The 14,042-nt window shown below is 59.8% G+C and overlaps 1 protein-coding gene across 1 annotated transcript in view; it reads left to right on the forward strand.

Annotated features, from left to right (window-relative positions):
- Positions 1–2,281: 2,281 nt before the first annotated feature.
- Positions 2,282–14,042, forward strand: part of CELSR1 (cadherin EGF LAG seven-pass G-type receptor 1) — a 155,836-nt gene continuing 144,075 nt past the window's right edge. Inside the window, exon 1 of the mRNA XM_037847325.1 lies at positions 2,282–6,258. Within this exon, the coding sequence (XP_037703253.1) occupies positions 2,757–6,258 (3,502 nt within the window). The 5' untranslated portion in view covers positions 2,282–2,756. The remainder of the gene's footprint in view (positions 6,259–14,042) is intronic.

Below are 14,042 nucleotides of genomic sequence, written 5' to 3' on the forward strand. Positions count from 1 at the left end.
CCCTCGGAGGGCCTTGGCCGGGCCGGGACCCTGCAGCTCCTTTTTGCAGACGCTTCATGGGTCCTTCCCCAGTGCCATGGACCAAGGATGGTGTCTTCTGCAGTTGGAACGAGGAGTTAGGCCTCGGCTGAGGCCTCGTGGCCACTTAGTGGCCGTACTGGAGCAGACCCCAATGTGCCAGCCACTTCAGACTGGGGGTTTCTGTCCTGCTGACGCGGCTGGACAGCCTCCTGGTCACATGGCCTGGACAGCCTGCCCTCCCCCAACCTTTTGAAACTTGTGGGATACAACATACGTGTGTGCAGAAATGTGTACAAGACACGTATGCCGCGTTCAACGAATGACTGTGGAGCCAACACCCCGGTAACTCTGGAGTCAAGGAACAGAGCCCCCCACGCCCCGCAGGCCCTGCTTTTCCTAATCTCGCCCATTTCTAGGCTTCCCTCATCAACCTGGGGGATTTGGGCCGACTTTGAGCTGGACGCAAATGGGATCCTATTCTGTCTCGGCCTTTTGTTGGTGAGGTTCAGTCTGTCCCTCGCTCCGCCTGCTGGGCCCAGGCCGTGGTGAAGGGCAGTCCCCGCCGGCACTCTGCAGCCGGGAAAGTGTCCTATCCCAGGAAAGCATGCCCACACCAATCCCATTTGCTGCATTTGAATTTTCAAAAACCAGCAAGTGCCGTGCAACAGAATCCTTTATTTATTTAAACCCAACCCACCCAATTGAAAGCCCTATTGCAAAATATCCGCTCTCTGGGGTGCTCAAGCTTCGCTTCCACCTGGCTCCCCCTTCAGCCCAGTCCAAAAGCTTCCATGGGGGACCACCAATGGGGTCTGTGAGGCTCAGAGGTCCTCTCAGTCTTCTTGACCCTAAACTCCTGCCCTTTGATCCTCCCCAGGGAAGAGGGTGTCGGGGAGGTCCTCGATGGGCTACCTTTAAGCATGGACTTCTCTCCTCCCTCCTCCTCCTTCAAGAACCATTTCTCAAGAGGGCTTGACAGAGCAAACTGCCAGAGCTAAAAGGTTCCAAGCAACCACCTTTTAGGTCAATAAGAACGTCTTCAAATCGTTGCTAATGGGGAGAAAATACTCATATTTGGCTTCAGCCCAAACATTCTTTTCAGCAACTTTGAGCAAAACTGGTTGGGCAAAGCTGTTGCATGTATTTGTTGGTTGCTTTTTCTATCATTTCCCCATTTCTGGAGCGGCCCACGTTCCTTGTTGCAGACCCGACTCCAAACCCAGCTGCGCTCAGGGAGGAAACGCAGGACCCGACCCTCCCTCGAAAAAAAGACCCCGCTCCAGGGGTGCCTGCGCAGTCTCCCACCCTGATACAGGAGAAGCCTTCTCTGGAACAGGAGGGATCCAGGCCGCGTCCCACACTGGGACGACGGGGAGGCCGAAGACTAAGTGGCTGGAGCGGGCGCCCACATGCAGGGCACTCCGAGGGGTGTGCAGCCCACCCGGGAGTGCACGGGCCCAAAGCCCCGTCTCCTGTGGCTCCCTGCTCGGGGTGGGGGTGGGGATGGGGGGTCCGCAGAGTACGGTAATTCCCGGCTCCCAGGCCGCCCCCTGGGCCCACTTCCAGCCATTGCGGTTCGGGAGGAGCCCGAAGGCTCGGAGATCGCGCGACGCCAGGGCTGCGCGCGGGGGAAACGAGCTCGCCTCCGCCGTGCCCACCCCAAACCCCAATCGTCTGCCCGGGCAGTTTTTCATTTCGTTTACAAGTTGCCATTTAAACGCAGCGGGGCCCGAATCTGGTTGACTGCCTATTGAGTTTCAAAGTCCAGGGCAATTTTTTGGTAGGGGTAAACCCACCTAGCCTCCCTGCGTGTGCACGTCAACGTGCAACGGCCGGAGTCGCCGCCGTGGGTCTTCAACCCCGGGCGGGAGCCCGAGGACCCCTCCCCGCCGGCGCCGGGCCACCTGCCCGCCGCACCCGTCGCCCCGGGGTCCGGCCTGGGCGGCGGCCTCGGCGGATCAGCTCCTCCCCGGGTGGGAAGTGACTTTGGGCCGCACCCGGGTCCCCGAGGTGAGCCACGGGGCCCCTCAGACTCGCCTTTCTCTGCCCGGGGCCCCGCGCCCCGCCCGCCGCGGAGAGAGGGAGGGAGAGGAGGGCGCAGGGGAGTGGGCCGGACCTCAGGCCCCGCCCTGCTGCGCCCCCGCGTCTCCATAGCGACCCTCCGGCGCGCACCTCTCGGGCCGGCTCCCCCCGGGGCCGAACAATACTCAGCAGGGCCCGGGGCGGGGCGGCCGGGGGCCGGGGGCGGGGAGAGCGCGGGCGGCAGGCGCGGGCCGGGCCGAGGGGAGCGCACCGCCCAGGCAGCGGCCGGCCGCCCGGGTCTACGCGGCGCAGCGCCGAGCCCGCCCCAGGCCGGCAGCCCCCGCCCCGCGCCGGGCCCGCCCCTGCTTCCCACGGGCCGCCCGGCCCAGCCCCGCGCCGGAGCCACCTGGAGCCGCCTTCGCCGCCGCAGGTTGATGCGCGGCGCCCTCCCGGGACGCGCGGAGGAGCCATCTTGAAAGCAACTTCGCCAACTTTTCCGAAGTGCTCTGGAAGTGGAAGCTGCGGGGGAGAGCGGGCGCGCGGGCCCAGGTGACCCCGCCAGGGGTCCCCAGAAGGCCGGGGCGGCGGGGCGCGGGGCGCTCCGAGGGGCCGGCGGCGGGCGCGCGGGAGCCGCCCCCGGGCCGCGCCGGGTGGATGCGGAGCCGCGCCGGGTGTATGGATTGTGCTCGGGCGCCGCGCGCGGGCTCCGGGCCATGGCGCCGCCGCCCGTCCTGCCCGCGCTGCTGCTCCTGGTCGCCGCGGCCGCCCTGCCCGAGCTGGGGCCCCGAGCGGCCGCCTGGGAGCTGCGCGACCCCGGCGGGGCTCGCGCCTTCGCCCCGGGGCTCGGCTGGAGCTACGCTCTGGACGCGGCCCGCACGTCCCTGGTGTTGCGGGAGCAGCCGGCCGTGAGCCGGGCCGGGCGGCGGCGCAATCCGGCCGCGGGGCCCCGGGGCTGCGCGCGCCTGGGGGGGCGCCCGGTGCCGCTGCCCGCCCGCCTAGTTGCGCGCGGCGCCCCGACGGCGCTGAGCCTCAAGCTGCGGGCGCGCGCGCACGGCGCCAGCTGCGGTACCCGGGCCCTGCGCCGGGCAGCCCCCGGCGCGGAGCTGCGCGCGCGGGCCATGATCCGGGCGCCCGGGCCAGGCTGGGCGCTCTGCTTCCCGGAACCCCGCGGCGGGGCTATGCGGCTCTCAGCGCTCGCCATCCTGCCTGCTTTCCCCGCCTGCCGCTGCCCGCCGCGCCCGGGGCCCGGCTGCCCGCGCCGCCCCGCCTGCCTGCGCCTTTTCTGCTCCCTTCGGCGCGCGGCTGGCGTCGTCCCCGCGGACTTGTCTCTCGAGGAGGCCGCGGGGACGCCTGGGGCAGCGCGGCGGGCCCGACGGGGCGCGGGCGACAGCACCAGCCCGCAGTTCCCGCTGCCCAGCTACCAGGTTTCGGTGCCCGAGAACGAGCCGGCGGGCACGGCGGTCATCGAGCTGCATGCGCACGACCCCGATGAGGGCGAGGCAGGGCGCCTGAGCTACCAGATGGAGGCCTTGTTCGACGAGCGTTCCAACGGCTACTTCCTCATCGACGCCGCCACAGGCGCCGTGAACACGACCCGCGCCCTGGACCGCGAGACCAAGGACACGCATGTGCTCAAGGTGAGCGCCGTGGACCACGGCTCGCCGCGGCGCTCGGCCGCCACCTACCTCACGGTCACGGTCAGCGACACCAACGACCACAGCCCGGTCTTTGAGCAGTCGGAGTACCGCGAGCGCGTGCGCGAGAACCTGGAGGTGGGTTACGAGGTGCTGACCATCCGCGCCACCGACGGCGACGCGCCCTCCAACGCCAACATGCGCTACCGCCTGCTGGGGGGCGCTGGCGGCGTCTTTGAGATAGACTCGCGCTCGGGCGTGGTGCGCACGCGGGCCCCGGTGGACCGGGAGGAAGCGGCGGCCTACCAGCTGCTGGTGGAGGCCAACGACCAGGGCCGCAACCCGGGTCCGCTCAGTGCTACGGCCACCGTGCACATCGCGGTGGAGGACGAGAATGACAACTACCCTCAGTTCAGCGAGAAGCGCTACGTGGTCCAGGTGCCCGAGGACGTGGCGGTCAACACGCCCGTGCTGCATGTGCAGGCCACTGACCGGGATCAGGGCCAGAACGCGGCCATCCACTACAGCATCGTCAGCGGGAACCTCAAGGGCCAGTTCTACCTGCACTCGCTCAGCGGGAGCCTGGACGTGATCAACCCGCTGGACTTCGAGGCCATCCGCGAGTACACCCTGCGCATCAAGGCCCAGGACGGGGGCCGGCCCCCGCTCATCAACTCCTCTGGGCTGGTGTCTGTGCAGGTGCTGGACATCAACGACAACGCACCCATCTTTGTGAGCAGCCCCTTCCAGGCTGCCGTGCTGGAGAACGTGCCCCTGGGCCACTCGGTGCTGCACATCCAGGCAGTGGATGCGGATGCTGGGGAGAATGCCCGTCTGCGCTATCGCCTGGTGGACACAGCCACGGCTGCCTTGGGGGGCGGGGGCGCTGGGCCCGAGGTCCCCTCCGTGGCCCCAGACTTCCCCTTCCAGATACACAACAGCACGGGCTGGATCACGGTGCGTGCCGAGCTGGACCGCGAGGAGGTGGAACACTACAGCTTCGGGGTAGAGGCTTTGGACCATGGTTCCCCGCCCATGAGCTCCTCGGCCAGCGTGTCCATCATGGTGCTGGACGTGAACGACAACGACCCAGTGTTCACGCAGCCGGTGTACGAGCTGCGTCTGAACGAGGACGCTGCGGTGGGGAGCAGCGTGCTGACCCTGCAGGCCCGCGACCGCGACGCCAACAGTGTCATCACCTACCAGCTCACTGGCGGCAACACCCGGAACCGCTTTGCGCTCAGCAGCCAGAGCGGCGGCGGCCTCATCACCCTCGCCCTCCCGCTGGACTACAAGCAGGAGCGGCAGTACGTGCTGGCGGTGACGGCGTCCGATGGCACCCGCTCGCACACCGCACAGGTCTTCATCAACGTCACCGACGCTAACACCCACCGGCCCGTCTTCCAGAGCTCCCACTACACAGTGAGTGTCAGTGAGGACCGGCCCGCGGGCACCTCCATCGCCACCATCAGTGCCACGGACGAGGACACGGGAGAGAACGCCCGCATCACCTACCTGCTGGAGGACCCCGTGCTGCAGTTCCGCATCCACCCGGACACCGGCACCATCTACACCGTGACCGAGCTGGACTACGAGGACCAGGCCGCCTACACGCTGGCCATCACGGCCAGGGACAACGGCATCCCGCGGAAGTCCGACACCACCTCCCTGGAGATCCTCATCCTTGATGCCAACGACAATGCTCCCCGCTTCCTGCGCGATTTCTACCAGGGCTCAGTCTTCGAGGACGCCCCGCCGTCCACCAGCGTCCTCCAGGTCTCCGCCACGGACCGCGACTCTGGCCCCAACGGCCGTCTGCTGTACACCTTCCAGGGTGGGGATGATGGCGACGGGGACTTCTATATCGAGCCCACGTCCGGCGTGATCCGCACCCAGCGTCGGCTAGACCGGGAGAACGTGGCCATGTACAACCTCCGGGCCCTGGCTGTGGACCGGGGCAGCCCGGCGCCCCTCAGTGCCTCAGTGGAAGTCCAGGTGGCCGTCCTGGACATTAACGACAACCCCCCGGTGTTTGAGAGGGACGAGCTGGAGCTGCTAGTGGAGGAGAACAGCCCCGTGGGGTCTGTGGTGGCCAGGATCCGTGCCCACGACCCCGACGAAGGCCCCAATGCCCAGATCATGTATCAGATCGTGGAGGGCAACGTGCCGGAGGTCTTCCAGCTGGACCTGCTGAGCGGGGACCTGCGCGCCCTGGTGGAGCTGGACTTTGAGGTGCAGCGGGAGTACGTGCTTGTGGTGCAGGCCACGTCGGCGCCCCTGGTGAGCCGGGCCACCGTGCGTGTCCGCCTGCTGGACCAGAACGACAACCCTCCGGTGCTGCCCGACTTCCAGATCCTCTTCAACAACTACGTCACCAACAAGTCCAACAGCTTCCCCAGTGGCGTCATCGGCCGCATTCCGGCCCATGACCCCGACCTCTCGGACAGCCTCAGCTACGCCTTCCTGCAGGGCAACGAGCTCCGGCTGCTGCTGCTCGACCCCGCCACAGGCGAGCTGCAGCTCAGCCGCGACCTGGACAACAACCGGCCGCTGGAGGCGCTCATGGAGGTGTCGGTGACCGGTGAGTGGCCGGTGGGCGTGGGTGGGGGGTGCCCAAGCACTGCCAGGGGTTGCTCGGGTGCCCGCGGTGCATTGGGGGGCTGGGTGGCTTTTTGGGGGATTTGCTGCATCCGTGTTGGGGGTGCGCTCCCCACCCTGGGCTGCGAGGGTGGGTGGTGCCATGCTGCTGGCCACAGCATTTCTTCTGGGAGCCGGGATCCTTCAAGTTCAGGACTGGGGCTGCTCATGGTCCCTGAGTCACGCTGTTATAATCCGGCCCTGGGGTAAATGGGGGTCACCCGCTTTGCCGGGTGCCACTCTGCAGCCAGCGACACTGCTGTCTGGCTAGATCAAAGGTCACTGTTCGCCCATGTGTCAATTAATTCACGGGTGGGACCGCTGAAAATTGCTGGATGGGTCCTGAGTCACCCTCTAATGTGGCCAGGGCTCCCAGGACTTCCCTTGGGCTCGCTTTTCTGTCTCCTCTGGAAAATAACAATCAGGCTCCTGCCTGCTCTCCCTTGGGTGAGCTCTTTGAAAAGCATGGCCCCGTTTGATCTGGGTGGTGGCTCCGGCACAGGGGCCCATCATTTGGGTGTTACTTGAGGCCTGCCCAGGGTGGTGGTGGAGCCGGTGGGAACCCTCCCCCCCTGGCTCTGGGGCTGCTGATGAGCAGTCGGGGAGGGGCCGCAGCTCAGCCAGACAGACAGACGTTCTCAGCCTGCGGCGCTGGGGAGAGAGGGGCAGACAAGAGGGCGTGGGAATGGGGAGACCTGGAGGAGAGGGCTGGGGTGGGGTGGGGTGGATAAAGGGGCCCCCCATGGCTCCTCGAGGAGGCCTGCCTGTCTGTCCGTCCAGGGGTGTGAGTGGCTGGTGGGGGATGGGCCCCCTTAGCTCAGAGACCAGGTCACCCCCAGGAAGGGCCCAGCCCTGCTGGTTGTTTGAGTCAGTGTTTCAGATGAGTTGTTGAAACAGTGAATGAGGATACAGTATTCTCAGGGAATCCTGGAGGAATTAAAAAGTTAATTTTCTCTTTCTTGTCCCACCCCCAGTTGGCTGTAATTATTTATGTAAGAAGGGCTGGGTAGCAAACATTCCAGGTAGAGTTGTTTACTTCTAAGATCCAACGCCTGGGTCCTGTTTCACAGTGGTGCAGTCATTCATTCAGCACAGATTTTGGCGGCGTAGTCCGAGTGCAGGTGAATATTGTAGGTTTTGAGAAGTTGGGGAAATGGGTAGAGAAAGTGGAACGGCTGTCAGTGATGGATTGCTGACCTAGGGCATGGCTGCTGAGAACACGTGTGTTGAAAATAATAAAGTCTCTTTCCTGAGTTCCCACTTGCATTCTCCAAAGCCTTTTTCCTGAATCCCACTCGTTTCCTTTCAAGTCTCTTCCTGAATTCCCACTTGGCATTCTCTCAAGCTTTTTTCCTGAATTTCCACTTGTATTCTCTAAAGTCTCTTTCTGAATTCCCACTTGCTTTCCCTGAAATTCGCACTTGCTCCCTCTAAAGCCTTTTTCCTAAATTCTCACTTGCATTCTTTTCCTTTTTTTTGTCCCCCTGACACCCCATGTCTGCAGCAGCCTTTTGCTTTGCTTGGCAGAGCAGAGTGAAATTTTGGCCAAAGTGAAGAGAGCTTAGCCGAACGACGGGGTGCACGATGCTTTTCATGAGAGCAGACCCTGTTTCAGGAGCGTGGCCCCGTGTTGGTCGGCAAGTAGGGTTCAGGATGGGCTCTATCCAGGGGAGTTCATCTTGCCTGCCCGGTGGGCCCACAGCCTGGAACATAGTTGGAGGTGGGTTGGGGCTCCCCACTATGCTGGAACTTTCTCAGTGACCCGGTTCTGGGCCTTGGACCCTCTGCTGCCCCATTGCCTCTGGGTGGGTATCCCCAGGTGCTGATGGCTCCTGCTGGGGTCAGTTTGTGAACTGTTGTTCTCAGACACTGTCATTTATTCCTCTGGGAACTGGGAGGACAGCGGTATTAGGACGTTGCTGCTCATTTTCTGGAGGTGCTAAACTGCTTTCCCAGGGTCTCACGGCCCGGGAGCAGCGGAGCCAGGTGTCCAGCCAGGAACCCGTTTGAGGGGTTCACTGCTGAGCGAGCAGCTGAGCTGAACTTTTCCAGGGCCAGCTGGGGCCCGGGTTTAAAGTCACCCCTGGAGGCTCTGCTGCCTGTCTCCGACCCCCTGACAACTGTTGAATGCTCTGAAGCAGCAAAAGACCGTCGCCCATAAAACCTGTCCTTTCCAACACCAAAGAAAGCACTGTGTCTGAGCAGAACAAAACAAAAAGTCGGCCCTGGCGTTACCCAGCGGATTCTTAGGTTTTGTTGAGGAACAATGGAGAAAGCCTTTGTTTCAAGCTTACACCCCGAGGTTTACAGTCGTACCCTAAAGCCTGGTAGGTATTGTGACAGCCCGGGGACAGCCCAGCACTCCATGAAGTTTTGTGGGAGCCATTCAGGGAACAGCTGGGCGGGAGGGGGCCCCTTCCTTTCCACCAGGCCTGGCTCTTCATTTTTGTGTGTGTGGTAACATATACACAACATAAAAAAGACCCATTTTGACTATTCTAGAGTTTGCAATTCAGTGGCTTTAATTATATTCAGTGTTTTGCTGCCATCACCACCATCCATTACCAAAACTTTTCCATCACCCAAGCAGAAACTGTCCCCATTAAGCATTAACTCCCACTACCTCTTTCCCCAGCCCCTACTAACCCTTAATCTATTTTGTCTCTTTGCATTTGCATATGCTACTTATTTCGTATAAATGAGATCATACGCTAGCTCTTGTTTTATGTCTGGGTTATCTTACTCAACACGATTGATGAGTTCATCCGTGTCATAGCACATACCAGAATGCCATCCCTTTTTCAGGCTGAAGAATATTCTTTATGGGTAGCCACGTTGTGTTTATCTTTTCATCTGTGGATGGACACTTGGGTTCCTTCCACCTCTTGGCGATGCTGAATGAACTGCTGTGAACATTCGTGTACAAATATCCATTTTCGTCCTGCCGCCACATTTGTATCACATCTGGTGATACAGTATGTTTATTTTATAGGCGACAGATTTTGAGTGGGATTTTAACTTTTGTGTAAGGACCTTTCTGTCGTGAACGTTTTTATAAATTGTGTTTGCATTTTTCTAAGCAGGGTGGCCAGTCACCAAATGGGAAGTAGAATTTCTGGATGTCCGTCTTTTAGTTAACATTGAAATTTTTGATCTCTCAAGCATGTGTTTGCCTGTGGGCTCAGGGCCTGAGGCCAAACTGCACAGTTTATGGCTTTCGGTAGAAAATGCCGGTCTCTCTGTTTGAGCAGGTTTTAGCTCTATGAATGTGGGAAAAATAGCATTCATGGGGTAAAAATGATTGGCCGATGAGTCATGCAGACATGCCAGAAAACACTGAAACTCAAGTGAGAGAACAAGCGTGAGTGACCTTTCCGCGGTTTACTTTGGTGTGGGGTGGATGGGATAAAGTCGTCTAAGCTTGATAAATTTTTTAAATGTGTTTGCCTAGTTAAATAACAGGTGTCATGTGGATTTTTTAAATAGAAGATTTCAAACCAGGAAATACAGGGCTGGGCACTGGGCCTGGTGTTGGCTGGCTGCGTGGGATTTTGTTTTCTTTCTCTGATGCCCACTGGGTAGGAGAGAGTCAGGTGACCCTAAGAGAGTCTGGGTCCCTAAGCTGGGCTCTCGCAGGGACCCAGACCCCCTGGGAGGAGGTAGGTGCTTTTGGAAACTGGTTAACCCTTGAAGGGCTTCTGTGGCTCTGGGGATGGTCACTTCAGACTCTGGCTTTGCTGGGGCTGGGCACCTATTGGGTGGCAGACCTACTGCGCGCGGCCCCATGGTCTGCACATCGGCGTGGCCCCAGTGCTCCTGGGGCTGGGTGGAGTTAGGTGGGTACACACGGAACCAAATTCAAGGAGAGGAGGTGACGGGCAGAGTGTGGGGGGTGGAGGTGGGCTCGAGGATCTCCCCCTGCCCTGTGTGATATGCAATTGGGACAGGGAGATGGGGAGGGGGTTGGGATCCTGTGATGGGGTTGGGGGGTTGGCTGTGTCAGGCTTGGGTGGCCCCATAAGAGCTTCTGACTTTGCTAAGAGAAGGAAACTTTGGGCCCAGTGCGGGATCTCGGGGGCCTTGGGGGTCTTGCTCTAGGGTGGTGAGAAGGGAAGGAGGAGGGAGCGCGGAGCTCAGACTTGGCCCCACGAGGGCTGCAGTGGATGGAGCAGGAGGTGGAGGTTGATGGGCAGAGCTGGGGCAATTTACAGTTCCCTGTGGGGGCAGCTTCTGGGCCGGCCTGTCATCGGTCCCATCTGAGAGATGAGCAGACCAAGGCCCAGGAGAGTTGACCGTGTGCCCAGGCCACCCGCTTGGGGGGAGGGTGGGAGCCCGGGCCGCCTGGCTCCCGGGCCAGGAGCTCTCAGGCTGTGTGTTTTGAGGGTGAGGATGAGGCAGGTGTGTTCATGGAGCTGGGGCCTTGGAAGGGGGCTGGCTTTGGGGGGAGACCTTGAGGCCAGTTCTGGACCTGGGGCTGCTGGGGTGCCCTTTTTGAGCCGACCAAGAAGGCCATTGGCCGTGCGGGTCTGAGTGAGAGAGGTCAGCTGATGTCACAGTCCCGAGGGGTCAGCAGGGCCGTGGGGGGTGAGCGGACATCCACAGCCCTGGGTGGGGGTCACTAGTGAGGTGTCCCTCCTCGGGTCGGGGAGCCTGAGGATGGAGAATTGGCTCCGGTGGCTTTGGGGGTAACCGAGGTAGCCGAGGGGATGCAGCCGGGTTTGGGTCCCGGGTGGCTTCTGTTACAGGGACCTGTGCTTGCGGGGCACTCCCTGGGGAAGATGAGGAGCCCCTTCTCGGCTCTCCACGGTGGGGCCGCTGCACCCTAACACCCTAGGCACTCAAAAAAAATGTCCACAGTTTAATGGGGCACTTTAAAGGACAATATATAGAAAAAACATTTTTTTCCAGCCATCCTTACCCATTGTTTTAACCCTTTCTTGTCATGTGGGGTGCATGTCAGGTGACACCGGCTGATCATGCCAAGCCAGGTGACCTGTGCAAGTGCTTAAAGTCGGTCCAGGAAAAGGGGTCACTCCCCTCCCAGGGCCGGTGCATGGACGAGAGAGACCAGCAACCAAAGCGTGGGCTCCGGGCCTGGCAGCGGTGGTTCTTGGGATGGTTCACTTCATCATCGTAGGGGGATTTTGCCGCCACCTTTATGTCCATAAAACCTCTTTCCGTGGGGAAAAGGAAGGCAGGCTTGTGGTGAGCAGCGCAGCCATCAGCTCGCAGGTTTTTCCCATTAATCCTGTGAGAGAGGAGCTAGCACCTGCGTTTCACAGGTGAGGACTCTGCGGTGGAGAGGCCAGAGCTCCGTGCTGCCAGGCTGGCCCTGGGGACCTCCATCCTGTCTGCACCTGCCACGCCCAGTGCTGGACTCCATGGTGGTCGGTGGAGTTGGTGGCGGCTTTGCTCTCTTGGGGTGTTTGGGTTGTCCCCCCCATGCAGTTGCAGATACCTGGGCAGGGGTCCCGGCTCGGGGGTGTAGGGTGAGCCAGGAAGAGGCAGGCCCAGGTAGGCCCAGGGCGGGCAGCTTCCCCACCCAGCCTCCCCGCCAGGGCCACCAGCCTGAACACGGAGCTGTGTGCTGGGTCTCCCTGGGGGGCAGGTGGGGGGTGGGGGAGACGGAGCGACTTGTATCATTTCCCCCCACCCCCAGGCCTGGGGGAGCAGCCAAGTGGAGGTCCATGAGGAGTCCAGCAGGCTGGGGGGGGTTGGCAGTTCCAATGGAAGATGCCCAGCCCAGGGCTGCTCCACCGGCTCTCCTTCTGGCTTAAAAATATTTTTTTATCGTGGCAAAATATATATAACATAGAATTTTCCATTTTGCACACTTTTAAGTGTACAGTTCAGTGGCATTAATCACATTCGCAATGTTGTGCCATCATCACCACCATATGTTTCCAGAATTTTTCATCATTCCAGATACTTTGCATCTATTAAGCAATAACTTCCCATTTCCCACCCCCAGGCCCAGGGAACCTCTAATCTACTTTCTGTCTCTGTGAGTTTGTCTACTCTAAATATTTCGTGTAAGTGCAGTTGTGCCATGTTTGTCCTTTTGTGTCTGGCTTACTTTACTCAGCACAGTTGTCTTCAAGGTTCATCCGTGTAGCATGTGTCAGAAGTTTGTTTTTACGGCCGAGTAATATTCCGTTGCAGGGAGATACCATATTTTGTTTGCCATTAAAAAAAACCACAAAACTTTCTGAATAGTAAGATTTTAAAAACTTTTTATTTTGAAATAATTTCAAACTTAACAGGACCATTGCAAAAATACATAGAACTCCAACATATCCCTTACTGAGATACCCAGGTTTAACAACTATTAGCATTTTGCTATGTTTATTATATCATTGAATCTGTCCATCCGTCTGTCCATCCATCTATCCATCCATCCATCCATCATTTATCATCTGTCTGTCTTTGCATCTGGCTTATTTCACTCAACATTGTCTTCCGGGTTCTTCCATGTTGTCACACGTGTCAGGACTTCATTTTTGTGACCCGGTAGTGCTCTGCTGTATGGATAGACCACGTTCTGTTTGCTGTTTGTTTTTAGGATGATTCTTTAATTCTGTAATAATGGCGCTTAGAAAAACTTAAAACTTGCCCTGGTTCCCACAGATTGGGGAGTTGGGTGGATCCTCACTGGTGAGATTTAGCCGCATGCTTCTGTGCACGGGGAGGGTGTGCAGAGGTCCCTTCCCGGAGGATGCGTCTGGTGGGTGCGTCATGGCCAAGCCTGCGACGTGGGTCTGGCTCCCACGCGAGACACTGAGCTTCCCCGTGGGGGTGGGAGCTGACCCGGCGTCCCTGGGCCCTGTGAGCCGCGGGACCCTGCGGGTGCAGAATCAGTGAATGAGTGAGTGAAGGAGTGACTTTCTCCACCTTCTCCCTTCCTCGCCGACTGTCATGTGCCCGGGCAGGTGGGGTGTCTTTTCCGCCTTCCCGCCCTCCCTCCTTCTGGAGCGTGCTCTCTCTTTTTAATAGCCTGTTTTCACTTCCAGGTCTCTCTCTCTCTCTCTTTTATTTTACATTTTTGGGTTTTTAAATATCTAATCTAAATCATACTTGGGTAAGGTAAACTGACAGCAATTTATTCAGATAAAACCACATGCTATGTTAGCATTAGGAGATAAGAACTCTTTTCAGGGCAATAAACTTTTATCAGTGGGTTGATTGTTTTCATCCCCAGTGAAGTTATTTCTCTGCTGAGTGCCTCCACCCTGAGACTGGGCACCCAGGGCAGCGGTGCCAGCACCTGCCCCTGATGGGATTCGGGGCTGGGTACGGGGTGTGGGCCTGTCCACAGGGCCCCCTCTGGATTTGGAGCCCCGTGATTTCCCGCAATGAGGCCTGGGTTTGCAGCCCCCTGGGTTTGCAGCCCTTGGTGTCCCGAGCTGGTCACCTGATGCTGGGCAGGTCCACCCCCTCTGGGCCTCAGTGTCCCCACCTGAAATGGGCGGGAGGGTCCTCCCCCAGGACCTCCGATCGCACTGCTGCCGCATCTTGCAGGTTAAGGGTCTGGGAACCGAAATCCAGCTCCAGGTCTAGCTTTGATTTGAGGAAGCTCTCGCTGTGTACATCACAGATGCAGGGAAATTCTCATGTGAACCTGTTCCGGCCACCCAGGTGCTGGGCTGTGGGAGAAGGGGCCTCTGCCGTGTGGTTTCAGGGAGGGTTTTACACCTTGAGGGTTTCGTCCCATCCCGGTTTATTGGAGTT

This window comes from Choloepus didactylus, chromosome 8 (assembly GCF_015220235.1).
Source record: "Choloepus didactylus isolate mChoDid1 chromosome 8, mChoDid1.pri, whole genome shotgun sequence".
NCBI classification, from domain to species: domain Eukaryota; kingdom Metazoa; phylum Chordata; class Mammalia; order Pilosa; family Megalonychidae; genus Choloepus; species Choloepus didactylus.